At 36.8% G+C, this 27,276-nt stretch overlaps 1 protein-coding gene across 1 annotated transcript; it reads right to left on the reverse strand.

Annotated features, from left to right (window-relative positions):
* Positions 1 to 222: 222 nt before the first annotated feature.
* LOC145989116 (putative RNA-binding protein 18) lies at positions 223 to 26,879 on the reverse strand. Its single transcript, XM_083124412.1, has 5 exons — positions 26,697 to 26,879; positions 14,947 to 15,049; positions 10,458 to 10,669; positions 3,798 to 3,871; positions 223 to 504 (listed from the first exon to the last, which is right to left on the reverse strand). The coding sequence occupies exons 1-5, from the start codon at positions 26,703 to 26,705 to the stop codon at positions 312 to 314; spliced, it is 591 nt and encodes a 196-aa protein (XP_082980538.1). The 5' UTR covers positions 26,706 to 26,879; the 3' UTR covers positions 223 to 311.
* Between the last annotated feature and the right edge of the window lie 397 nt (positions 26,880 to 27,276).

Genomic DNA, 27,276 nt, shown 5'->3' on the forward strand with positions numbered 1-27,276 from the left:
TCACGTGCCGGCAACATATTTGTTAAAACACTAAAATCACACACAAACAGCACGATAAAAAATACTTTGGAGTTCTTCCAAGCTTTCGACTCCTTCACGGAGTCATCTTCAGAGCTGGTCGAGGAAAGGCGGAGTAGATGCCAGTTTAAAGACAACCGCGTCTACTTCATCTTTCCTCGACCAGCCCTGAAGATGACTCTGTGAAGGAGTCGAAAGCTCGGAAGAACTCCGAAGTGTTTTTTATCATGCTGTTTGTGTGTGATTTTAATGTTTTAACAAATACACATTTTGCATTTAATTATAATACAACTTCAATGACATTTTCTGAAGTAAGGTTTTGACTCTTTTCTAACAGTTTTATGTCTTTTGTTCAGAGAAGATCTACTTCTATCTACAGAGGAAGCTTCCTTCGTTGGAATTATTTTGATCTCAAAGTTGTCATCTGATGTGCTCTGCTCCATCAACTTTAACTTAGCTTCAATGGCTTGTATCGTTGTTTCTCGACTGTAAAGACATAAAATTTCACAATCATTTATGAACATCAACAAGATTTTTTTTTTCATTCAGGTAGATTGTGCAAATTATAATAAGAATACATTTCAAATATTAGAACAGATAAAGGTAATTACAATGTTACTGTCATAAGAGACAGCACAAGTGTATGGGATATGTATTTCAATTATGTCTCTGTTATCTTCTACATATCTTCTTAAACATAACACCATATGAATTGCTTCACAGAGGCTTATTGCCGTTGTATACATACTAGTATAGATCACGGATAAGTTAATATCTTTTTCTTAATTTTATGTTTGCAACTTTAAGCAAATTAATTTGACTGTACTGAAAATGATACACAGTCACAAAGGAGCATCCCACATTCATGACAGGATTCAAATCTGGAAACTACGATGGGATAGAAAAGAAGAGGGAGAGAAAGGAATATCTGTAAATGTGTGTATGTGACCAATACAGTGGAATCTACATTATACATTCATTCCTTATGGTCCCAATAAAGCAAAATGTATAAGATTTCCCAGATTTTGCATTTTCCTGCATTTTAAGTTTCTTCACCTTCACCTTGATCCCCAAAGAATATAAAATAGAGGTTCCACAGTATTTACACATAATAAAGCAATTTGTACACAATCAAATAACTCATGATCAAGTCATTGAATTGAATGCTTAAAAGGAAATGACGTCAGACATTATGTCATGTTTCTCATTGAATGGAAGGTTAGGTCCAAGATTTTCTACTTAGGAATGGTTATAAATAACGCCATCCAAGCTTGACTGTCGTCCAATCAGAGCACATGCTGTTCAAATCAATTATCGAAAAGAAGCATCGAGGTATCTATGCTATCTGTCGTGACGAGAAAAATGACGAAGAAAGTGCAACACATTTGGAACATTCTTGTCTGTATTTATTTAACTGCAATAATACAACATGTGCATTTCTACAGCAGTGAGTACTGTGATAATAAAATATGTTCGACAACCAACCGTAAAACATAATATTTTGTGTTGATCTTAAATTTAAGTTTGGATAAACACAATGAAAAACAACTATCTGCATATCTGTGGAAATGAGATGTTTGTAAAATTATTTTACGGTGTTCACGTTATTTTTCTGGTGTCTTGGATTACATTTATACTATAAATACCAAGAAAATACATCAACATCATACTTCTTTCGAGGTTATAATATGCCCTACATCTTTCTTTGCAAAGAAATCTATTGTCTTGTTACAGCTAATCACTAGCCTATTTATTTCTTTTCATGCTGTACACACTGTTTTGATAAAATGTGAACTTGTCCAATTTTTCTTTCATCGTGTACACATGCAATTTCAGACCATTCAAGACTTGCTGTTCAACGACTTTCAATTGTCAATTTTAAGCGTTCAATTCAACCACTTGTTCGTGATTCATTTGAACATGTACAAACAGTTTTGGGACTGGATTGATTCATCTGTAAACTAGAAGCATTTTACAGGGTAGACCAAAGGTATGGAGACACCCAAATAAAAGTTGAATGACATACTGTTCCACAAAACTTACACTGTAGCTTTGTAATAGGGGTGGGGGGAAATATTGTAGGGCAGATGATGATGACAGCCGTCATCTTGAATTCAACTTCAAAATTAAATGGAAACCATAGCTTGTAACACCTCAATTCAAAAGGAAGTTTTCTCACGAGTTCAACTGTATGCTTTTTGTTGCTTTAGCACCAACCATGACGAAGTTATTAACATTTCTTTGTTGTTGTCACCTCAAACAAGGCTAATCATGAACCCAAGACCACACATTTAAATGATGTCTTCAATGTGCTGACCACTCCAATGAGCTGTTAAAGCCAGTCTTTATCAACTGGCAAAGGAGAAAAAATCTGCTTCAGACAAATGGAAACCAGAGGAGGGCTTACACACAAATGCACTTGAACTTGTATTTTACACTCTCTCAAAAAACTTCCAGCATTTCTTCTCCACTGATAATTGAAGTATACAGCATGGTAAAGGTAAAAAGGTAAAGTGTTCCCCTGTGCATAGCACCACGCCATGAAGGCGTATAGGGGGTGTGGGGGTAACGCATGGAGAGTTTGTTTTGTGTAAATCCATTCTGTACATAGATAGACTAGGCCCTAATTGAAACTGGGTCTACAGTTTAAAGTGAGATCTGAATCACTATGTGTCTCCTTCAGGTATTGAACCTGGGACCTTTTGATTACAAAGCAACAGCATTACTAGTGTGCCATTGAGAGGCCGAAGTATGGAGGGTAACATAAAGAAGACTATACTTGAAATGTTTTTTACACATATTATACACACACCACACACTATTGCAACACTAGTAAGCAGTGACTGCAAGGGTGGGGGGGGGGGTTGTAGCCTAATATCCATTCACAAGTTACATAACGTATTTTTGGAGGGAAAGTATAGACATTTAAAAAAATATATATTTCTTAAAAATAGTAAAAATAAATATATTGTTTTGTGATTCGAGTAAGTCATATCTTAATATGTATACAAATGAACAAAAAAGACAGAACTGAAATATGGTGTGCAGTCTTGAAGAAATGATGCATTAATTGCTGCCATGCGGTGGTGGTCCATATATTTACTACCAGTCCATATCACAATACACACGGTGGTCTAAATTTAGGCTGACCATCCTCTAAAGTTTAAAATTGCATGTGTAATAAAAGCAAGTTCAGAAATCTAATATTTAACCAGCAGCATAGCTACATAATTTGTGAGGTGAAAGATAATCTCAAAATGTGCATCTGGGTGGTGCTTGCGTGGCACCTACACATGCTGCATTGGACATGGTCATAACTGCAATGTTTCTCGGAGAGAGCAATCACGCATCAGTAGCCTTCTGGATTCCACAAGTTCCAGGACAGTATTCATTTTTTTATCTGGACGATTTTGTAAAGCAGCAATTGTACTAGTGTACAAAATTAGTCACATATCAAGAAGTCTCAGGTCTGATCCCTGGTTGAGGTACAATGCATGGTGGTTCAGATCTAACTTTAAACTGTAGGTCCAGTACCAATTAGCCTCTGTAGCCACAAAGTTGATTGATTTAACAAAACTTTTAGGGCAAATGGAGGAGCATATATATTTTTTTATTTCTATATGTTAGCATGCTGTGTAAAATTTTATGGACTGTATATGAATATTAATACAACAACAACTTAGCCTTTCAAACAGAGACCCATGTGATATAAAGAGGACAAAGAAATGTGTATTATTGACAGCTGTATTATTTTAATTACCAAGTTTGAATCACATTACCTGATTTTCTTCTCACTTTTAGCTCCAGCTAGAACTGGTATATCAATTTGAGGCTTTGGTTTGTCCATCTCCTCCTGAAAATTAAAAAATACACATAAAAAACTTAAGTTATTTATTCATGAGTAACTGTAAACATGTGAACTACCTAACACCCGCATGCAGATATCAATGTTGAAAAAATTGTTAATAGTGCACTGTCATGTGATTTCTACCACACATTCTTCATTTCCGATTTTATTTAGATGAAATAGATCCTGAGAGACTTAAATTTTCAAAACTATACAGGATATTCAATAAAATGCAGAACAAAATCTACATGCAATACCAAAAAACATGTTAGGGTCAATTCATATCAAATGGTTAAAAAATAAATAGTAATAATAATCTGGTTGCGACAATTTTTTAATATATATATATATATATATATTGCTGGTGTAACCCCTATGCAAGCGTAGTTCAAAACGGGTATTATTTCCCTCTTAAATGACTTGATTTTAATATGGCGCCCATTTTTGTTTCATGGCTTCCAACATTTTTGGCCATTGCAGACAGTTGCCATAAATTTGATAACTTAGCTGAGAAAAATAATAGAAAGCTTGGGTTTTATTACATTTGAAGCTATATTTTATTTTGTGCAAGTTTTATCACCATCTCTAATGCATATGGCTGAATTCAGGGCAAAACTAATATGTATTCGCTTTCCTACAAAAATCAAAGTTTAGGATTATCTTCAACAGGGAAAGACCATAATAATAAAAATGTGATATTTACAGCATAAAGAGAACTCAATGAGAGGGATATGTAAAAAATAAAAAATGAGCTTGATATTCCATGGATAAGAAAGTTACAACAGGGTGCGAGTTATTCCAAAACAGCCAAATTTACATGAGGTTATAAATTAATATTTACATGTTAATAAACCAGCATGTACAAGGGTCATCCAGAAAAAAAGGAAGGTTTTGGTGTAAAACACAAATGACAAATGAGGTGTGCAAAAAATTTATGGTACAGAAACTACATACCTCATTCTACTTTTCCACATATTCGCCATACCCATTCAAGCACTTATCATAGCGTGACATCAGTTTGTTGATACCATCATTGTACTCAGTTGCAGCGAATATAGTGACAGCGTCTTTGAGTTCATCAGCCGTAGCAAAGAGCTTTCCAGATGGAACATTCGAGTAAGCAGCAAAATGATGCAGACGTATAACTCACGCTTGAGACAGAGGCCTTAAAGACAAAGATCGATGAAGCAATTAAGGCTGACCGAAATGTCACAGTAGACATTCTGCATGAAAGTTTTCCTGCAATTTCACAATCTCTTCTTCATGCAATTGTTACAGTACACCTTCGGTACAAGAAAATCTGTGTCAAATGTATCCCTCTACTGCTGACTGAGGAGCACACTGTCACTGCATGGTTGGATACATGGGCAGCAACTGAGTAGAATGATGGTCTCAATAACTGGTATCATGCTATGATAAGTGCTTGAATAGGTATTGTGAATATGTGGAACAGTAGAATAAGGTATGTAGTTTCTGTACCATAAATTTTTTGCACACATTATTTACCGCTTGTCTTTACACCAACATTCCTTCTTTTTCTCCCCAATGGCGGAGTGGTAGCATCGTCATTGCCTTGTAATCAAGGGGTCCCGGGTCCGATACCCAGTGGAGGCACATAGTAGTTTGGATCCCACTTTAAACTGTAGGTCCAGTCCCAATTAGCCTTACTATGAACAGAGTGAACTTCAAACAAGAACTCAATCAATCAATATGTGAGGTACAGGTTTCTATATGTGTAAAATAAATGTAATTGTAAAATCTGGAATTATATAACATGTTGCTGTGCTGGAACCATGAAGACTGAAAGTATAATACAGGAAAAGGTAAAATTCAGAATTCCACTGTATTATTTCTTGAAGTACATTATATAGGGGTGAAATTATATTGTCACTAAGAAAATGCCTAAATATACCAACGCTAACTTGCTAGTCTCAGGAAAAAATTAGGTGAATTTTTTTTTTTAGAAAACAACACAGTTAGGTGGAAAATGTAGAGCATAACTTGTTAACATCATAACAAACCTTAACCAAATGAGAGAATTCAACAGCACCTAACAGATGCAAAAAAAAAGCCCAACCCACCACCACACTAAAATACTACAACCACAAAATCAAAAAGTATGTCAAACACAAAGTTCACACACTCATACACACTAAAAACAAAGGAAACACATGCCATCATGCACTTCCAAGCCGAACTGAACATTGATAGTGGACAATATAACCATATGCAAGGTCTTTGAGTGAAAAGAAAGAGAAATGTTTAGTTAGTTTGTCACCAGATGGCTTTGATTTGGAAAAAGGGGCGTGGCTATGAAATACCGGAGGAAAGCAAGCCTCGTGTGGGAACTTCACTTCCCACTGATTAGCTGAGGTTAAAGCACGTTAAGTTGAGTTCTCTTTTAGTGTTGAAAGGGGTCATCTCGGAATGGGACAAAGTACAGGGAGTAGTTGTTTTGTATTTTAAGTTTTTATGTAGAGTATTTAGTTGGGATTTTTAGTTAAAGCACAGCACTCTTTGTTCTATTCTGAGATAGGTCTTTTGTGGGAAAATTAATATTAAAATGAAATTACTATAATTCCCTTTTGGTTAAATAAAGTGTATGGAAGTCTTAGTTATGTAAAGATTTAATTGTATAATTTAATTGTTTCTTTATTATTTATTGAATTTAGATTGGGGTTTATATTCTTATCATCATCATTTATGTAGTCTCAAGCCCTTCAGGCATTATGTTGAATAAACCTCTTTACTATCAAGCCTTTTATGTTTAATTCCTCTAAACCTACAATTTTACGGCTTAAGCCTTCCACTGCCATATCTTTATATTTCTGCTAGGTTATTGTACCGACTTCAGTTGCAAGCCTTATGTCCTAACGAAGGACAATATTTCTTAGTGAATAATTTTAAAGGACGTGCAATAAGAAGCTGGTCAAAATAAGCACACCAAGCATGGATTCCGTTACTGCTGCAATTAACACCAGTGAACGGCAGATGACATGGGCGCAGGCAGATACGTGACAACAGCACACTTAGCGGCAATCTAGAAACAAAAAACAACAGAAATGCAACAATGGAAAAAGTCACAAAGAGGATGGTGGCAGTGGCCACCAAAATTAATAAAACAAACTAAAAACAGCTTTGCGGAAAACATGAATACAAGTTTCTCTGTAATTATTTACTAACCCATCTCACATTTCTCAAAATATGAAAATGGATTCTCATTGTGAAATATGTTTATGGTAATACAAGGAGTGAAAAATTATTTTGCACAAAATCATGCAGTAAATATCAATTGTGCATATTCAATATGAGCACACAGTTATGTAGTAAATTCACTGCTGCTGCTTCTTTTAATTTAATTTATTTTCACAACTGGAGTATGTTACTATTTCTTTCATGTAGTGAACTGAACAGCAGGTTGGAATGTTACCATTCTTCTAATTATGGTCAGGAAATAAAGATTGAAGGATTGGTAACAGAAGTTCCTTGGTTTTAACTCCTATTAGCTACCCATCATCCAGGCTAATGTGCACTAGAGCTTCTCAATAGGTTTAGTCAGATCTCAGCAAGAATTGACAAATAGGTACCTTTGTTAAGTTTTGAATTTATTGTGCCAGGTGTGTCATAAATAATTGAGGGGTTACAAAAATTTATTGCAAGTCAACTACTGAACTTATGTTATTGAAACCAGTCCAGAACGATCGAGGAACGCAAAGAGTTTGTGCGTGTATGTTTTGTTAAGCTGAGAGTTTACATTGCTGCCACTAGGTGACACTCACATCACCCACAGTGTTTTGTTCAGTATTTTGGTTCCCTAGATAATCGGACCTTACACCATGTGACTTCTTTTTGTGGGGGTTTATCAAAGACATTGTCCCACTGATGCCACTTGATATAGCAGACCTAAGGGAGCATATCATCACAGCAATACACACTAATGACAGGTTCGTGTTAATGCAAGTGTGACACGAATTTTACTATTGAGTTGATGTGTGTCATGGCACCCGTGGTGCACACATTGAACATTTGTAGGGGTAAAAAAACATGTTTGACTTCCTTGTTCGGTCTGGACTTGTTTCATTCACATAAGTTCAATACTTTCCTAGAAACAAATTTTTGTAACCCCTTAATTATTTCTGGAACACCTGGTCTTATCTTTATATTTGTATGTAACATAATATTAATAACCAGGAACAGTCTTATTTTTGTTTATTATAATTCGGCTACGTTGGTGTGTTATGTAAAAATGGTGCATGTAAAACAATAAACTCATTGCACAGCAGTTGGAAGTTCAGCCCTATACAACTTGAAAATATCAAATAATGAGGCATGATGGAAACAGATGAAGAAATGTAGTGCAAAGGATATCTTATATGAAAGTAGACTTTGAATGGCACAGAGTATCATAAATATATTTCCGCTCTGCAAGTTGTTAACTTTACAACTTGATGACTTACACGTGTCGTTCAGAGTTAACCACAATCTACAATGAGACAATGAGAAAACTACTGCTCTCCTCATTATCCAGCATAATGGGCAAAATCATGTAACATTTGGAACTGAGTCAGAGAAATACTTCTGGCATTGCTAGTTTACTAACTTTAACCCCATAAATGTGGATGGCGTATATATATGCCCTCTGCATTGTGCTGCTGTAGTGCGGAAGGTGTATATATACACCTTATGTTTGTTTCAACTATATTCGATTTACTGTGGCATATATAGTCACACAGACGTTTGGTGAGATAGTTCTAGCTGTAGTAGAAGTATATACCGGGTGATTTTTTTAACCTGAATCATTTGAATATCTTGAAAAAAAATCATTCTACAAAAAAATGTTCCAAATAAAATGTTGATAGTTTGGAGGGGGAAGTTTAGTGGTGCAACAAAAGAACACCCCTCCCCCTCTTGTACGTGGGGCAGGGGGCAACTTCGAAATTTCAAATAGAAACCCCTATTTTTTATTACAGATTCGGATTTTACGTAAAAAAATACATAAGTTTTGTCTGAAACATTTTTTTCGATTCGTGATAGATGGCACTATAATCGACAAATTTTCATTCCTTGAATGTTTACACTTTAAAACCAATGTATTTCATTTCGCAATTCATTTAAATTCAAAAAATAAAACATTTTTGTTCCAGGACTTGAAATTGTTGTAAAACAAATAAATTTATTTTGAAAATACAAAATTACTAGACAATTCTTAGCTCTAGATATCTCGATGGCTAGTAAACTACATTCACTTCTCAATTACATTAAGTTTCAAAATGGTTCCGTGGTTTTGTAAAAGATGAATCATCAGAGAACAATACCAGACGAAAGAAATTTGTATTTGTTCACGTGCCCACTGACAAAACGTCACTCGATTTTGAAAATCATTGCCATGAAGTTCTTGATGCAATGACACATGATATGGATGATATTTATGACGATGTAAAATCTTCAAAACACTGCTCTGGGACAATCCGGAATTTCGAGCTACTTCTTGCGAGCTGACATGAGGATCATGGGCCACAGCAGCCAACACATTAATTTCATTTTCTTCTCCAGTAACTGTTCTTCGATGGGTCCTTTGTTTAGGTTTAACACTTCCTTCAGTAGTAAATTGATTGACTGTACGTTGAAATGAAGCGAAAGAACGCACCCTGTCTGGAAAACGCTGAGCATAAACAACGACAGCTTGACGGAGATTCCTGCCACGTTCTCCATACACAAGAACCATTTCAATTTTCTCTTCTACAGTTAATACATCCATTGATATTAAAAAGTATCAACAGCTTAGTCAAATTAATCGCTCGGGGCATTATTGTGATCTAAAAAACAATGAAAAACAAACAATGATTTAACAGGAAAAGTCTAAAAAGGAATTGTTTCTTGACATTGTTTTATTTTTATTTTATTTTATTTTTCTGTTGTAGCTTTGTTAAGCATGTTTGACACAACAATAAAAAAAATTAAACAAATATCGAATCTAACTTTTAAATGTTGTAAATAGGCGAATTACCAGCTTAATGAAATCTCAAAAGATTTGTCAAGAATTAGTACAAAGTTCATGCATCAGAATGTTTTATTTTTTGAATTTAAATGAATTGCGAAATGAAATACATTGGTTTTAAAGTGTAAACATTCAAGAAATGAAAATTTGTCGATTATAGCGCCATCTAACACGAATCGAAAAAAATGTTTCAGACAAAACTTATGTATTTTTTTCCGTAAAATCCGAATCTGTAATAAAAAAAAGGGGTTTCTATTTGAAATTTCAAAGTTGCCCCCCACCCCACCTACAAGAGGGGGAGAGGGTGTTCTTTTGTTGCACCACTAAACTTCCCCCTCCAAACTATCAACTTTTTATTTGGAACATTTTTTTGTAGGGTGATTTTTTTCAAGATATTCAAATGATTCAGGTTAAAAAAATCACCCGGTATATGCCTTCCACACTACAGCAGCACAATGCGGAGGGCGTATTCTGAATTTGACGAAAAACCTATATTTTCCAGCAAAAAAACTACATTTTCCAGTAGCGACTTGTTCAACAAATGCCACACTTAAGGGGTTAATAATAAAAGTAATACATTTTACTTTATCTTACCTTGGCAACACTGTGGGCCCACCTAACTATCATCTTCTTTGTTCCTATTAGCTTCCCATTAAGAGCATTCATGGCCTTTAAGGCATCTGCAGTCTCATTATATGTCACAAACGCATATCCTCTCGGTTGCCCTGCTAGTGGCCCGGATCGATGGAAAAGAAGGTCAAATTTCTGGATAGTGCCAAATTTTTGCAGAATTTTCACAAGTTGAAACCAATAAAAGAAAGACAAAAAGAAACAGTTAGGTACGGAGAAAATCATCATTGCAAGTTGGTCTAACTTATTAACAGAGGGCTGACCTCCATGGCACATTAGTGTAACACACTATGAAGTCAGAGATCCAAGGTTTGAACCCTACATGTGGCATGGATGCATTTTACAGGGTGATTCATAATTCCCTCTGTGGTTTCGAACGATTATAGTACAAGAACTATAACACATACATCATAAAGGTGCATGTAAGAATTTCAATTACTATGACTTATATATACACAGGGTGTTGCTGTACAATAGCAACAAATTTTTACCAGTGCGTGGAGAGGAACCTTTCTTGGCAATATTTTGCTTATAAAGTCCTCTTTCAGTGCTACGAGCCACTGTAATAACATCTTCTATCCTGCATAACTGCAACCATGTGGCACAGATTCATGGTTACCACCAGCATTAATTTTTCATGTTGGGAAAATACATTTTTTTTAGTAGGATATAATAGGCAAACTGTATTACCCATCAAGGTACAGACAGTCTTCTGGAGCATGAACATTTTCAGACAGTGCATAAAGTCCTACTTCAATGCAACAGCATAACATTGGAAATGCAACATCATGCATGTTGGGAGGGGTTAAAGCTAGGTACTTCACCCTGTCACTATCTCTGTGGCAGGGTTATGTAATTCTACAGTGCCAGTGGCAACCATGATTGTGTTGCTTGACTGCATATTTCCAGGATAGAAAATGCCATTTTCCTAGGACTCATAGCACAGAAAGGATGCCTTCATGAGCCAAATATTACCAGGAAAAGTTATTTATGGTGTCCTCTATGGGCTGTGAAAGCACTCGAAAGTGACTCTTCTCACAGTTAACTGCAAAAATATTAAAACATAATTAGAAAATATACATATACAAAATTGCCACTTTCACAATCGTAAGTCCATATTTTGATTCAAATAACTAAATATATAGATCGTAATCAAAATTAATGATGCCTCAGGATTTACAATGGACTGGGGAACCATCAAGCCCGTGTCCATTTGAAACTGCAAATCTGGTTCTAAATAAGTTAACATGTGATACTTAGAATTTGTCAATTTGACAGGAATACATACATGAAACCTAGGTTTAATTCTGATTCGTCTAGATGCTACAAAGTCCGCCACAAATAAGTCCCTGAAAAGATTTGAAACTTTGATTGACACGTCGAAGTTTTTCCTGTGTTCTGTCCTAATCTGATTTCTGTCCCGAATCTCCTCAAAGTGAGTCGATTCTGTTCAAAATCCAATGTTGCTTTATGAGCTCTTAAGAAAATCATTACCGAGGATTGTCCCATGTTCAAAATTTGGAATCACCCAAAAAGGTTGCTTAAATTTGCAGCAGTTTACTGAAAAAGTTAACAGGACAATCTCTTTAATTTCAATCTGGTCCTTTAATACCCCCTTATGACCATATTAATTTTGAAACGTTTTGCAGTCGAGGGGATACCTCAATTGCTAGTTACTGACACTTGACTCCCGGAATCCACAAGAAACCTTTGACGTTGTCCCTCTATTTCTAGGTTGAACATAGAGACAGAAATTTGCTTCCCTACAAAATCTACACATACGTCTCTTCTATGGGCAGTCACCGCTCGTTTAAAGCCCCCTTGTTCTGAAAACAGGTGGCGGCTGAGTGGTTCGAGTAATTACAAATTGAACAGCGTAGACTTTCACGTTGCTCATCCCTAACGTCCTGGCCTCGCCCTGCTGAGGTTGAGGAACCCCATGAGTTCTGTCCGTGGAAGTTTCCATGTACTCGCCATTGTTGGGCGTTACCATATTGCCTATTATGATCTAAATTGTTAGGGCGTGCATTTCTATAATTCCTATTGTACTGGGGTCTTCTGAAATTCCCCCTGTATGTGCCTCTAAAATTATTCTGTTTGAGAATTGTTTCTATAATAATAAGGTACTCTATATTGATTTTGGCCAGATGAGTCAGTGCTAGGGTTTTGCTTTTCATTGTCTATGTCATCTAATCTGAGAGTGAGACTAGGCAATTTGGCTTCCAAACCGGTGTCCTGAACCTGGTTATTTGTAGTCGATTTTAACTGTTCGACCTCTTTCTGCAAGGCGTTAAATCTTGCATCAATCTCTGAAGTAGGTCGAAACTGTGTCGACTCGGCAGTAGCCAGATTGTGATTACCTAATGAATTTTGCTGTTGCGAGAGTGTAGTTGCTCCAGAATAGAAAGGAAAGTATAGACTTTCCTTTTGAACTTTGCACCTCAGCTCTTGCAATTTTCGCAGCCTCATCAAAAACTGAGGCTTTTCAAATGACTTCAGGTCTTTAAGCAACCCATGCACTGATTCATAGTGCTTATTGTAGATTTCTTGCACGTATTCTACCTGCAATCCCTTAACTATTTGCTTTATCTGGCTTTGTACTCACATGTTAGGATCTGCTTTGATAAGTAACAATTGCTTATCCCTAACATAGTTTCAAACTGGCTCGCTTTCCTTATGGAATCTATATCGAATCTGTTCCTCGATCTGAAGTTGATCCAAGGAAACTATGAATTCTTCCTTACTTTTTTCCCTCATATTCTCATAAGAAATGTCCTGATTTTCTGGTGTCCCTCTCGAAGCTTCGAACCACCGCAAAGCTGGTCCTCCTAAAAGAACTGGGTACATTTGCTGTTTTTTGGTATTGTCCCAGCCATTTAGGATGGCCAAGCTGTCTACCTTATCTAAAAACTTTATGACATCTTTCCCGGCTACCCCTTGAAATGGGATACCCTCTAATATCGTGGGGGGTACAAACTGAGAGTCAACCATAGTTTCAAACTGTGTTGGGCCTGAATCACTAAAATGTTGGGGTTGTTCCTCTAATTGCTTTTCGTGAAGTTGTTTCTCTAATAATTGTTGCTGAAGGCATCTAGTGAGAATTGGGCTACGCTTGAACTTGCACTTGGACCACTAACATCCAGATTAAGACTTACAGACCTTTGAGCTATGTCTAGTAATTGATCCAAAGTTTCATCGAGTTCATCAGCACGGTAAAAGGTCGATATCTATCATGGCATAAAAATATTCCCACATTAATGTTAACATGAATGAAACCTTTAAACGCTATGCATTCTCAAAACAATTGTTGCAATGACATACTAATAGCAAAAAAATAGACAATTTTTTTTGGGGGGGAAGGGTGGGATTAAATTTCAAAACTTGTTAACAAAACTAAATTTTTCATTTATCTCATATTGAAATAAGTGAAAACTCCGCATCTCCATCCACGTATCATTCTAATGAATGATGGGATCGAACCTGCCACTCCCAATGGGTGATGTAGCTAATCATCATTCATCCTCATAAATGATGAGAGCACTTGTCATAAAGACAAGTTAAATGCTTGGCAGCAAAAGGCACAACTGAAATAAAATACCTTAAAAAACTAGAAATGACAAATAGTCACTCGTTGGATTTTAGAACCTTCGAACCCGAATCATACATGGTAAGGATTAGGATAAATACCTGTCTAGACTTGGAAGAATGATGATGAAGTTAATATTGAAGAGTAAAATAAAACTATCGTTTCTCCAGTCCGTGCAGACTTCCTATACGCTGATATGTAAGTTTTTACCTTCCTATTATTGTCAGCTGCTTACTCCTTGTTTACCTGTTGTAAACCTTGTAGCCTCAATATATCAGGAAGTGGAAGTCTGCTTAACACTCGACTATGCATAATTCAAATACCTGAGAGGAGTGGACAGCTGTTGTAAACAAGTCAATGAACCTTGGTGAATTGAAGCCTCCAGAGAAAGTTACAATGAAATAAAGGATAATCCTTTGGATTGATACGATATATAAATCTGTTCCCTGATTATAACATTTGGTATTAGAATACTACAAAACTTGAATAAAACAAAAATTGAAAATTCAATACTCAGACAAATACACAGAATTTATTTATAGAATTTATTTAAGTAGTGAATTTTATGATGCAAGTGAAAAACTGTGTCTGACAGTCACAACATGGAATTCCTAGGAAGAAGTCATCTCTCCCCGCACACCCTCCTACAGAAGGCATTGAATACAATGATAACAACAGATTAATATGTCTGACATCATGAATGGTGTAATATGTTGTACTTAAAATCTGAAAGTCCATCTTAGATGGAAATAAATATTGAAAGGATAAAACCATGAGATCTCCAGAAAACATTCTTGTAATAATTATGTAAAGATGAACTGTCACGGTACATAAAATTCCATACTAACAAAATTATATAAAAAACTTACTCAGTTATTCGTAAATCTAAATTTCCAATCCATAAACGTCTGTCTTCAAGTTTGTCCTCAGGCAGAGGGTCTAGTGGCAAAGGTACTTCCGACATGGCACCCTGAAAAAAAGGGGGAAAAATCATACAGATAAATTCACTGGATGATGTCATTCAGTAATCAACCCACGATTCCCACAATTTCCAATGCATCAAACTAACACCAATGCATAAGGTTGAAAGAACTTTTGTCAAGTTTAATAGTATTAAAATACACTTTTCTCACATTTTCTTCAGGAGCTTCAGGCTCTCACTCTGATTTACATTCAATTTCATAACTTGTAATACAAACCCAAATTCCTCAGATTTACCAACAAGCACTGCAGATGAGCAAAGTACTTTGGAGCAGTGTATCAAATGTTCATTTTTTGTAATTTTTTGTTCCGAGAGTGACTGACATTACAATCTGTCCTGTAGCAGCGGCGTATACTCTGGGTCACCTAGGTAATCGGAGATGACCCGACTATAATTTTTTTAAAAAAAATTGTTTTTTATTTCTTCGCAATATTCTTCCGAACCAATCTTTGATTCGCATATTTCTTTACTTCCAGCGCGCGAATCTTTTTCAAACGTTTGCCGCTGAATCCGAGAGGCTTTCAGCCACTTTCTCCAGCTGGTGGAACCTGGTGACGTCAGGGTGAGATTCCACCGGCTCCCTTTAAATCCCTTGACGGGAGGGGAAGGAAACACTGCTTCTCAGGCGTGGTTATTCCGTGGCAAGGGTAAGCTCCTTCTGGAGAGAGTCCATCGGTCGCACTCTCCAACCCAGAGCTTTTGCCGTTCCCTCGGCTGGCACCCTCTTCTGCACAGCTCTTCTGCCATTCTTCCCCAATGGCCTTTGTATCGTAGGAGCTGTGTTGTTTACGACAGGGAAATTTCTCAGGAAACAGAATTCTGGGTTCGCAAATTACGTACTGAAAAGGAAAGTAGAGAAAATACATCTGAAAGTGCGCGAGAAACAGGGATATGTGAACAATATTTGCGAACCAATTCTATGTTAATTCTCATTTTACATTTGCTTCTGTCTTCCTGATATCTGCTATTTCAACAGATATTGTTATAGGAAAAAAAAAGCTTTAATATTGAAGATGACGGTAATTAAATAAATTAAAATTTTAACTAGAAATTCAAGAAATTACACCGACCTCTGTGGCGGAGAGGTTGCCACAGCTCCCTACGACGTCAGAGCTCCAGGGTTCGAATACCGGGCTGGGCATGGGTGCTCTTTGTAAATGTCCCTTCATCAATTTCATATCATCACTCGTAGTGATTAGCCAAAAGTGGCGGAAAAGCGACGTCAAATAACAATTTAATAAATCGATTAATGAAGTAATTAAACTATTTATATGCTTACTTTTATTCATTTTTGTATTTTAAAATGCGTGATTACTTTCTTTGTAGCCTTCAAAACCAGTGAGAGTATTTCTTTCACAGAAATGAATAATTTTTAAAAGGGGAAGCTATCAGAAATAAATTATATATATACGTACACATATATTAGGTAATTTAAGTTGCTTCCCCCCCCCCCCTCTTTAGATTAATGATGATCATAATGATAAAAGATGTTTGAATGTAAAATATATAAACAAAAAGCGCAATGATTCAAACTTATAGAACCTCGCGCATCGCAGGGAATATAAAGCTGGGAAAGGGAAGTATTCAGCATCCATAGGGAATTTAATTCTGTGTCAAGCAGGAAGGAACCACAATAGAATATTGGCGCAGGGAATTGAATGCATGTTGTAGCGATTCGAAAATTTAATATTTGTTTAGCTGTTAGTGGTTTAGTATTCGTGCTAGTGCTGTGTTTAAAGTTAAAGGCAATGGATATAATATAATATTTTTGTGTGAAAATATTTGGAACGGGATCTTTTCCGGAGAAATTGCAAATAGTTAATGTAGGTAGGCCAGTAGAATCTCTTTTACTGTTGTACTGTACCACAGGTCTTGAACTCAAACTTCCGTGTATAAAAACAAAAATCAGGAATGCACGAGTAACTGGGTACTGGGGTAACTTGAATTTTACACTTCAATTAATATTGAGGGTTTTTATTTCACTACCGAATTCCTTTCATATTCTTTGTTACAGGTTTTTTCTTATAGATTTATTATATTATCTTGTTTTATTGTTTGAAATTCTAAACGTAGATTAACTGCAAGTGCAATCACAACAATTATTCGACAGTGGTCGCAACAATAAGGTAACATTTTTCACACATACATTCGTAAATCCTGTATGAATGTATAAAAAAAAAAAAAAATGTTAAAAAACTTACGTGAGTGAGTATAAAAGTTTTGCAGACGACGTTTCACGAAGCTACGCTTCGCTTCTTCAGGTCACTTATCAGTATTTAAAAATACTTCGTCAAAAACATAAGAAATCCAGGATTAGGTTAAAAGGGGTGATAGGATATGGAATTAAAAATACCTGAAGTTAAAAATGCCATGTAGGCTAAGAAATAAATCTAAAAGATTAGTGCCCGTACTACCATACTGAAGGAGTGTCTGTAGTAGCATACATGTGCTACATTCCTTCTAATGAAAACTCCACAGACTCAGAAGCAGCGCGGGTCACTTCCGGCGTGACATGGAATGTAACAGATTCACTCCTATTATTTCCCCATCGCTTAAACATGTGAATCCAGGTTTCGTTCAGGTTACCGTCATCCCTGTTTAATTTTTTCCCTCTATCAACACAAATACTGATAAGTGACCTGAAGAAGCGAAGCGTAGCTTCGTGAAACGTCGTCTGCAAAACTTTTATACTCACTCACGTAAGTTTTTTAACATTTTTATTTATTTTTTATATATTTAGTGAGTAAACGCACAGTTTTCCATAATGGCTGTATGAATGTTGAGGTAAATTTGCAGGGAGACTTCAGGAGTGGGTGGATGAATCAAGTGTCTGAGATTACCCACTAGTTAAAACCAGCATACGCCACTGTCCCGTAGCATGTGACACATTTCCATTTCACTCACACAAATTACATGGTTGTTTTATATGTGATGTAAGTTAAGGTTATGCTTCTAAGTGTGGTTGTTCTAAATAAAAAAATGCTTCTTTACAGGTGAACTAGGCAAATAAAACATGGAAAAAATCTATATGCCATCTTTACTTGTCCGCAAGGTTAAGTACCTTACAAGGCACCTTCAAACATGCATGTAAAATGTTTCTATGTATTTTAAAGACATAAATTCTTCCAAAAAATATATTAAAAAACGTTGGTGTTAGATGGACAGTTGAATCCTTGTTACACGTTGATTTGATACAATAGGCATGTCAGTATGCTACATAGGCTAATTTTGGTCATCACACAATACGAGGAATAGCCCCTTAACTAAAACTAAATTTAGGACAGGTTCCTAACAAGAATATAAAAGATGTGTTAAAAACGTTGCTGGTGACCTTGCCAACACCTACAAGAAAGTTAAAAAATTGTTGAGTGGGTTGTGAAGATTGTGTTTCATATGATTATTTGTCATTGTTTTATGTGTTATAAGTGAGTACTTAGTGATATTATGTGGTATGATTTATGACGTCAGCATTATCTGCTGCTATTATGGAGTGAGAACTACATATTTTCGAGGTGTGTATATATAAATCAATTTTACATCTAGTTAGGTTAAGAGTGTTAAGTTTCACGGTGATAGTAATTACATGTTATTCTTCGATTACATGCATGTTTTTGTGCAATTATAATGACAACTGCTTTTAAAAATGGTGAAAGTTGTCCAGGATGCGAGGAATTGGGTGTGCTATGGTCCCATTTTGGTTATTTGTGGTCTCCACATGTAGAAATAACTTTTAAGGTATTGTACAACATCAAAGTCTGTAGTTTAGGAAAGAAAGCTTGGAAACTTTCACGGGTGTACAGTCTGTCACCAGCCCGGGCCACTCCTTACACCTCCCTTGTTAAATATTAACCCTAGAAAGCTAAGGCTTCATCAAATTGACGATGCATAAATACAAAAAGCTTTCCCCCACCCTATCTTACCACAAGATGCACTTGGCAAGCTCCGTACCTTCAATCGGCCTTGAGATGTAAGAGTGATACTGTGTGTGTTGAATTGTTGCTAAATTGATAAGTTATTTGGGGTTACTTTATTTGCGCAATTGTTCTAACGAACGTTAGCGTTAGCTTTTAATGTAAGCAAAACTGGTACATCTATATTTTGTTTCGAACAGGAGAAAACACTTGTGTCCTACAAAACAAAACAATGTAGTGTTGCTGCTTTCGATAACTCTTGACCAGGAAACGGATTTATATGTAAATACGAGGGCTATACACAAAGTCACTCACATTTCGCGGGGTGCTGCTAGGGGCGGGGTGAGCGCCGCCATTTTGTGCAGGGACTTCCACCCGTTCAGTGCGCATCCAGCTGTGGACGTGTGAAGTTCATGTTGCTTCTGCTCTGTTCATAATACATTGTTAACATGAGTGCTCCAATTGAAAATCCCGCCAGTTGTGAAGTGAGGTCGGTCATACGATTTTTGTTGGCGAAAGACACTAAACCGATTGACAATCATCGACAACTGTGTGAAGTTTACGGTAAAGAGTGATGAGTGAAAGTGGAGTGAGGCGTTGGTGCCTCATGTTTAAAGATGTCCGAAGTGGGTGACCGAGTATTGTGACAGCTGAACTGGTCGCAAAAATCAATAACAAGATTCGTGAAAATCGCCGTTTTACAATAACAGAGCCCTCGTTTGAGTTTCCGCAAATTTCACGAAGCTTACTGCATGAAGCTGTGACCCAAAAGTTAGGCTACCATAAGTTTTGTGCAAGATGGGTTTCGAAAATTTTGACAGAGGAACACAAAACTCAGCAGATAGTAGCCGCCTTGAAATTCCTTGAGGCCTATAACAAAGATGGCGATTCCTTTATTGATCATATTGTTACTGGGGACGAGACTTGAGTTAAGCACTTTAATTGTGAAACAAAAAAACAGTCCATGGAGTGGGGACACACCAGTTCACCAAAAAAAACAAGAAAATGCTTGCAAACCATGTCTGCAAGAAAACGTATGGCTACTGTGGTTTGGGATAGGGAAGGTGTTCAGCTAGTCAACTTTTTGGAACGTGGTGCAACAATTACCGCTGACAAATATTGTGAAACATTACAGAAGTTGCGAAGAGCAATTCAAAACAAACGCCGAGGAAAACTGAGTGCAAAAGTCCTGCTGTTTCATGACAATGTCCGGCCTCAGGAACTTTTACAGGCATTTCATTGGGAGGTTTTCGACCATCTGCCATATAGCCCGGATCTCGCACCAAGTGACTACCACTTGTTTCCCCACAAGAAGATCTGCCCAACAACGAAGCGCTTTGATGATGACGCAGACATTCAGGATAGTGTGCAGAAATGGTTGAAGTCACAGGTGCCAACTTTTTATGACAATGGACTTTGTAAGCTTGTTCGTCGCTATGATAAGTGCCTAAACTTGTACGACAACTATATTGAAAAGAAGTGTAAGTGTGTTCCTTCAAAATGAATATAATAAAAAATGTCTACTTTCACTTGTCTAGTTTTTATTCCAAAACGTGAGTTACTTTCTGGATAGGCCTCGTACATATACAGGGTGGCTACAAAGAAGCAGAAATTAAATTCCCTGACTTTTCCAGGTTTTCCAAGACAAAATTTACATTTTTCCCTGACAATTATAAACTAAGTAAAAAAATTACTCTTGTTTTATTTATGCCTAATCGGTAGGATCTTGATTTTTCATTATTTTTTTCTAAATTGGTTAAATTCTCCCCCCCTCCCAATTTCACATTTTCATTTTAGTGCATTTCTGGGGAATATACCTAAATTTATACTTTCATGGTGTTTTTTTGAAAGTACTGTTTCAAATTTTAGGTTTCATGGGCTATACTCTTTGTGAGAGTTTGATATCTCCAGAAGCCTTGAGAGCCTGAGGCCGAGTTGGAGTTCGGAGGCTGAGGCTGAGATGGAGCTCAGAGGCTGAGGCCATATGAGGCCGAGGTGGAGCTCAGAGGCTGAGGCCATGTGAGGCTGGAGGCTGAGGCCCTGTGAGGTCCGAGGCCAACTTGGAGGTCAGAGGCTGATGCCGAAATTCAAATAGCCATCTCTGATCAGAACCCCGCTACTTTGCTCTGTGGTGCAAATTGTTCTGATAGAAGTTCAAAAATCGTGGGAAATGTGTGATTTAATGTGTATATTGGAATTTTTCCATGTATAAACATGCATTATAGTTTTCTACTGGATAAAAATGTTGAAAAACTTGCACATTCTATACACACAAATATGGCACAATTTGTTTCTATAAGCCTAAAAATATACAAGAATGTTAGATTTCAAGGTATTTCTTCGTTGTTTAAGTACAGTTTTTAAAATTGATGAAAAATGCCAACAATTCACATTTTATGCCATATTCGCGTTATTTCACTATTTTGATGGGTGAAAAATGTGTCCAGACATCTCTGCACATTCATAAACACTACTTCGCAGCTATTAACATTTTACACTGTTATCACGTTTGCAAAAAATTAAGGTCCCCTGCTAATTGGAACTTACTTTCTGGATGACCCTCGTATAAATCAGTAGATGAAATGTGAAAATTTAGCAGGTATGGCAGAGAAACGTCAATTACTGAAGAAAGTGATATGCTTTTAGGACTGAATGATTTGTGGAATTATAATATTAAAATATTTACATATTTATTATTATTTTATTTCATAACATTGCACATTAACTTGATTCAGTAACAGATTAATATAAATTTCTCACAAGTTTAAACAGACAGAACATAGGGGTGGGGGGTGTTAATTACAATATAAATGTTGCAGCATGCGCTTTTCAAAATTTTATAACGTTTACCAATGCAGATTTGTGTGTCACCTTTTTGTGATACTATTCAACATATATATATATCTTGATTTGTTGGATTCTTCTTGATATCGAAGAATAGTTCAATGTCATTGTAAACGCATCATAACTTGTGAAAAACCAGTAAAAGCCAAGGGGAAGAAAGAAAACTTTTGTAGGAATTGCTACATTAAATATGGTTAAGTGAGCCAGAAGAATAATAAAATCCAGCAGCATATTTGCAGTGGTACAGCAGACTAAGGCTCAGTTTATGCATGCGATTTTTGTTGGATGTATCTGACAAACGTCGTAAAGGACAACAAATGTTATACTGGAACATCCAAGAAACATCGGATTCATAAGAGCGCGATGCATGCAATTTTTGTCGTATGTCGCAGAATGACAAATATCAAACTGCTAAGTTCAACAAAAATTGCATGCTTAAACGACCCAAAAAGTTTCTTCAATGAAATGTGGTACCACAGCAGACAAACTCAGATGTACAAGGCTCTGTTTATGCATGCCATTTTCGTCTGATGTTGCCGTCTGAAGACATCCAAAAACAATCAATTCCATAAGAGTGCCATGCGATTTTTGTCGCATGTTGTAGTGAGACATTTTGTCAAAGTTCAACATTAGTCGGATGGCGATATCCAACAAAAATCATATGCATCAATTGAGCCTAAAATGTTCATTTGACAAATGCTGTACCACGACATTCGACAAATTACAGGGTTGCATAGTGCCCTTATTCGTTCAGAATGTCCGACAAAATGCTGTACTACAACGTCCGACAACTATCAGATGGTGCCACAGTGGTATGCTCCCCCCGCCTCCAACCGCTCTACTTGTTGACAGTCCTGTCCCCTTAGACAAGAAAAAATGATAATTCAATTCATTTTCCACGTTATACTTAGAGGCTTATAATTTTTTCTGCTCCTCCGGAAACCTATCTCTCTCTCCCTCCCCACCTCCCATCACTAGTTTCTGGCACTGTAATTGTGTTGTGTATAAAAGAGACCTCAAAGTTGAAGCTCAGACTTAGCAACAAGATTTCCTGTTCCCATGTAGTGCTTCATAACGACATCTTTCAAAGCAAACGCCTCGCACATTCATTCCATCGCATAAAAAAAGTCAATGAAGACAAAATTACCTGACATTTCCCAGTTTTTCAAGTCTGTCGCCACCCTGATATATTCATACAATGCTAAAAATCTATGTTATTGTACATTATCTTTGCAAATCTTGGTATGTAAGCTCCAAAACTGCTGCTTTTATTATCCATACTTTGTTATTTTATTAGCTTTTAGCACATATTTGACATGTTTTAGTTACTTTTACATATAATGTCCAAATTTTCAAACATTTTCCATTTTCATGTTAATACTAAATTTTCTATTCTTGTGTTAAATACCAAACGTTTACAGTTCATCTGTACTGTTTATTTTAAATCTTCGCAATAGACAATGCATCCAACTTGTCAACAATAGAACATGCAAGCTCAAGTTATCACGGTGAAATCCATTGCATATTTTACATATATCCCATTATTTCATGCGATATTGAACGCAGTTTCGGTCAATATAAATCTGTCTTTAACGCCAATAGGAGATTCATGATTCAGCACTCAAAAGAAATTTTGGTAATCCATTTTTGTGTTTGGATTTTGCATTAGTTAACGTCATGTGAGCCTAATATAGTTTGTTCAGCTAGGTGAGCAGCTTCCTCAATGAAAATTTCAATTTTTGACAATTGTAATTACATATTTTGATTACAATAACTAAGGTACAGCGCCTTGAATAACGTAGTGTGGAAAACGACCCAAGAAACTGGTTCCCCAGACGGATGAGAAACATAGATGGCAGTGCGATCAATGTCGGTGTTAATTTTCTTATGAAAGTAATGCCATTTTGTTAGTTTTTAGAATATATTATGTAGATTTGTTTGTCTTGAAAGGCGGTACAAGAATTCATGGAAACAGTTATATTTGTGGAGTAATTTGCAGTCACGAAATGACATTAATTTGGAAAGAAAAGTAAAATGAAATTAATAAATAAATAGCATGCGTAACACAAGAAGAAACATCGCAAAGTGATTCCGGACGTCAGGTCTTGGATTGAGTATTAGAGTTCTACTTTTCTATGTTATTAGAATATAAATAGTATCCTGAGAGATATTTCATACTGAGGCGACAAACCACACGTGTCGCTTGGAAGTGAGCAGTCGGTAATCAATGCAGCCTTTCGAACCGTAGGGACACAAGCTCTGACTGCACCGTTTCCTCAAGGAGATTTTACACCAAAGCGACAAACGATACGAGGATTTCACACCAAAGCGACACGAGTCCTTCGGTCCAAGACAACTTTCACACCAAAGCGACACATGTTGCTTGGAAACGAGCCAATCAAGAGCAACATCTCACATCGTAACGGCATGACGGGAAGCACAGGTCAGCGTTCGGTTGGTAAAATCCTCAACCGATAATCCTCGCGTCCCTTGTCGCTTTGGTGCGCAATCTCCCTAAAGCAAGACACTCATTGCATCGCGCATGCACGAACAACAAACCACGGCAACATGTTGCAAGCTATTGAGGAAATGGCCCAGTTTGAGCGACGCAGAAGCGACAAAGCGACACGTGTGACTTATCGTGTTGCCTAGATCTGTTGTTGTAATGTGAGGTTTTTCGTGCCGCCTATCTGTTGTTCGCACAATTAGCAGCGAACACTTGCCAATAGACTGAAGGCACCATGTCGCTTGTCACTTAGTTGGGAACTCCTCCTGTAGCGCATTGCTTCGGTCTGAGCACCCTTCCTTTAAGGAGCTTTCCGACTGAAGTAACAAGTAGCACGGGAATACGCCATATGAACGTGTCCTTTGTTGTTTGGACCCTCATGTGCAATGAATGCTATTTTAGTCTGGAAGTGTGTGTCACTAGAGTGACAGTGTGAACTCATTTCCGTAAGTACTTGCTCCTGTAAAAATGAAGAAATTCCTTTGTGCGAGATCGCACCGTTACCATTACTAATATTATAAGAAACAAATTTGGTAACAGTAGTATAAGTCGGAGACGGATTTCTTAAAATTTACAGGAGAAAAGACGAGAAAGTACTTACGGAATTGTGTTCTTGAGGACTTTCTGAAGCCGGAGATATTTTTTTTATAATCGTGCTACGTATTTCGCCTGTAAATAAGGTATTTTTCGTCAATCATGCTTCTCCGTTGTGCGATAGCTCGCGCCGCCATTACCGTCGACTACGTGAATCAAATGTTCCGTGCGTTTGGTTATGTAACCCCCTCACAGTGTAGCAACCACGCGGAAGTTTGACAAGATGATGTGTGAGCGTTTTTTTTTTTTTCCCAATAAAAGGTAAGACTCTAGTTTACGTCCTTTTCCTAAGGAATACATGTCATATATCGTTGGAAAGCTTATTTTATAAGGAATTCAACAACGTAAATCCCAAAGCGAGCAAAAATTTCATATCGAGAAAAACCGATGTTGTCCGGATATGCGCAATTGAACGTACTGAGGTATTTTTTAGATGCTGAAGCACATATTTAGGGGTGAAATGAGTGCTAATGGAACCTAACCTAACAGGCCTAACCTAACCTCGTAGGCATACCTCAACCCCGTGAATGGATAGTGGGGATATCGTGAACAGAAAGTGTAAAAAGAAAAAGGTACTTACCCGAAGACATGCCGGGTGAGGCACCACGATCGCGCACCGCGAACGCAAAGAAACAATCACCATGCAGATAAGGACGTAAAGTAGAGTCTAGCCTCAATTTTCGCTTAAAAACCTTTTGTGAATACTTTGTGCAGCATTTATTGGTTCATAAGTTTGGAAACACTGCACATCAGCTGACGATACTGCATATCAGCTGACGATAGACAACGTGAGTCAAGATTTGCCCGCCGAATTAGCAGCGACCAATAAATTATTATAATGTTAAAAGTAACGTGTTTTTCTTGGAAAAAAAGTTATGGCCAGCTTGAAAAATCTTCCGCTATGCATATGAGGTAAGTAGCAATGATTTTTATTTGAAAACAACAGAGTCTTCTGTGTCTCCGGCTTATACTACTGTTACCACAAATTTATGTTAGGCCCAAGTTCCTTTTGTTTTATTGGGATTTTATCATGCTACGAATGCAATTTTTACATGGTTCGATTTCAATGTACGTCTGTTAACACATACTGTGGAGTCTTAGCGATTACTTAAGGTTTAGTTCAATATATGCTTTCGTGGTAAGGTTAGGCAGGTTAGGTTTGGTTCCCTTAGCATTAAAATAAGTACCTAAATGCATTCTACTAAGGTTCTGATTTACTTCTACATTCATTCCCACGCTTCTACGATATTTACTGTCGCTTGTCGACGGAGAATATCTTGTCCATGAGAAATGCGTAAGGTAATTTTCAAGTTGTTTTTATCAACATTAATAACTTTTTTCGAGTCCAAACAGTGCTCATTACTTTAAGGAAGGTTCACATTTCATGTGACAGTGATTTCCAAAATTCTACGATAATTAGTCTTTGTGCTAGGAGAAATCATAAAACAATCAGAACAGTTACCCTCTAGCTATTTAGTTCCTAAATAATGATTGCAAGATACATGAGTAGGTTAAAAACACAGGAATTTGCATCACAGACTAGAAGATACTGACTACATGACACAATCAATCACTCTTTCTAGATTATCACGAAATGAGAATACCACAAGACAAAAAGTTCCATTCTCAATCAAACTAAAACATGTATCTTACCTTCTCCGTTCTCTCCCCAAAAATAAACATATGTTTCTTATTTTCAGTTGCAATGTATCAAAATTACATAAAATAGGCCAATTTTTTTCTAAAAATAAAGTGGATAACAATATTTGTCCCTTCTTACCTGCGTCATCTTTTTTGCATTAATAAAATTCAGAGATAAGTCACTTTCATTTAAACAATGTTTTCGTCATACACAAAAGTAAAAAAGCACAGTTTTCAAAAAGTGACGTTCTTTCAAAATGTGGAACATATATTTGAAACATTCACTTCTGTTGATATTTTCTCTTTTTAGTTGTCTTGTTGATCAACTAGGAGGCGCTGATGCGCTTGTGCTCACAGTTGCCAACACCGAGATGTAGGGACGGAAATTATTTTGGTCGTGACGATCATTTGGAATTTGCAGATTGCTTTGGAACCAGAAAATTTGGGCAAATCATGGTCCCTACTTCGGATCGGGTATGGATATTTGTTTCGCGATCCCGGTACAGATTTTTCGGGAATCCGCATACTAGGGGTGTACGGCATCCCGAAAAGTCGGACCGGGATCAGGAAAAAAATTTCCCGTCCCGATTCCGACTTCGGGAAATGACTTCCCGACTTTTCGGAATCCCGAGCTGTCGGGAAATACCGAATGGTAATTTAAAAAGTTGTTAATTCTCGACGTTTTCTGCATTGCAAGTGCCTGGAACTTATCGGAAATT

The sequence above is a fragment of the Lepisma saccharinum genome, chromosome 1 (assembly GCF_977018435.1).
Source record: "Lepisma saccharinum chromosome 1, izLepSacc3.1, whole genome shotgun sequence".
Lineage (NCBI taxonomy): Eukaryota > Metazoa > Arthropoda > Insecta > Zygentoma > Lepismatidae > Lepisma > Lepisma saccharinum.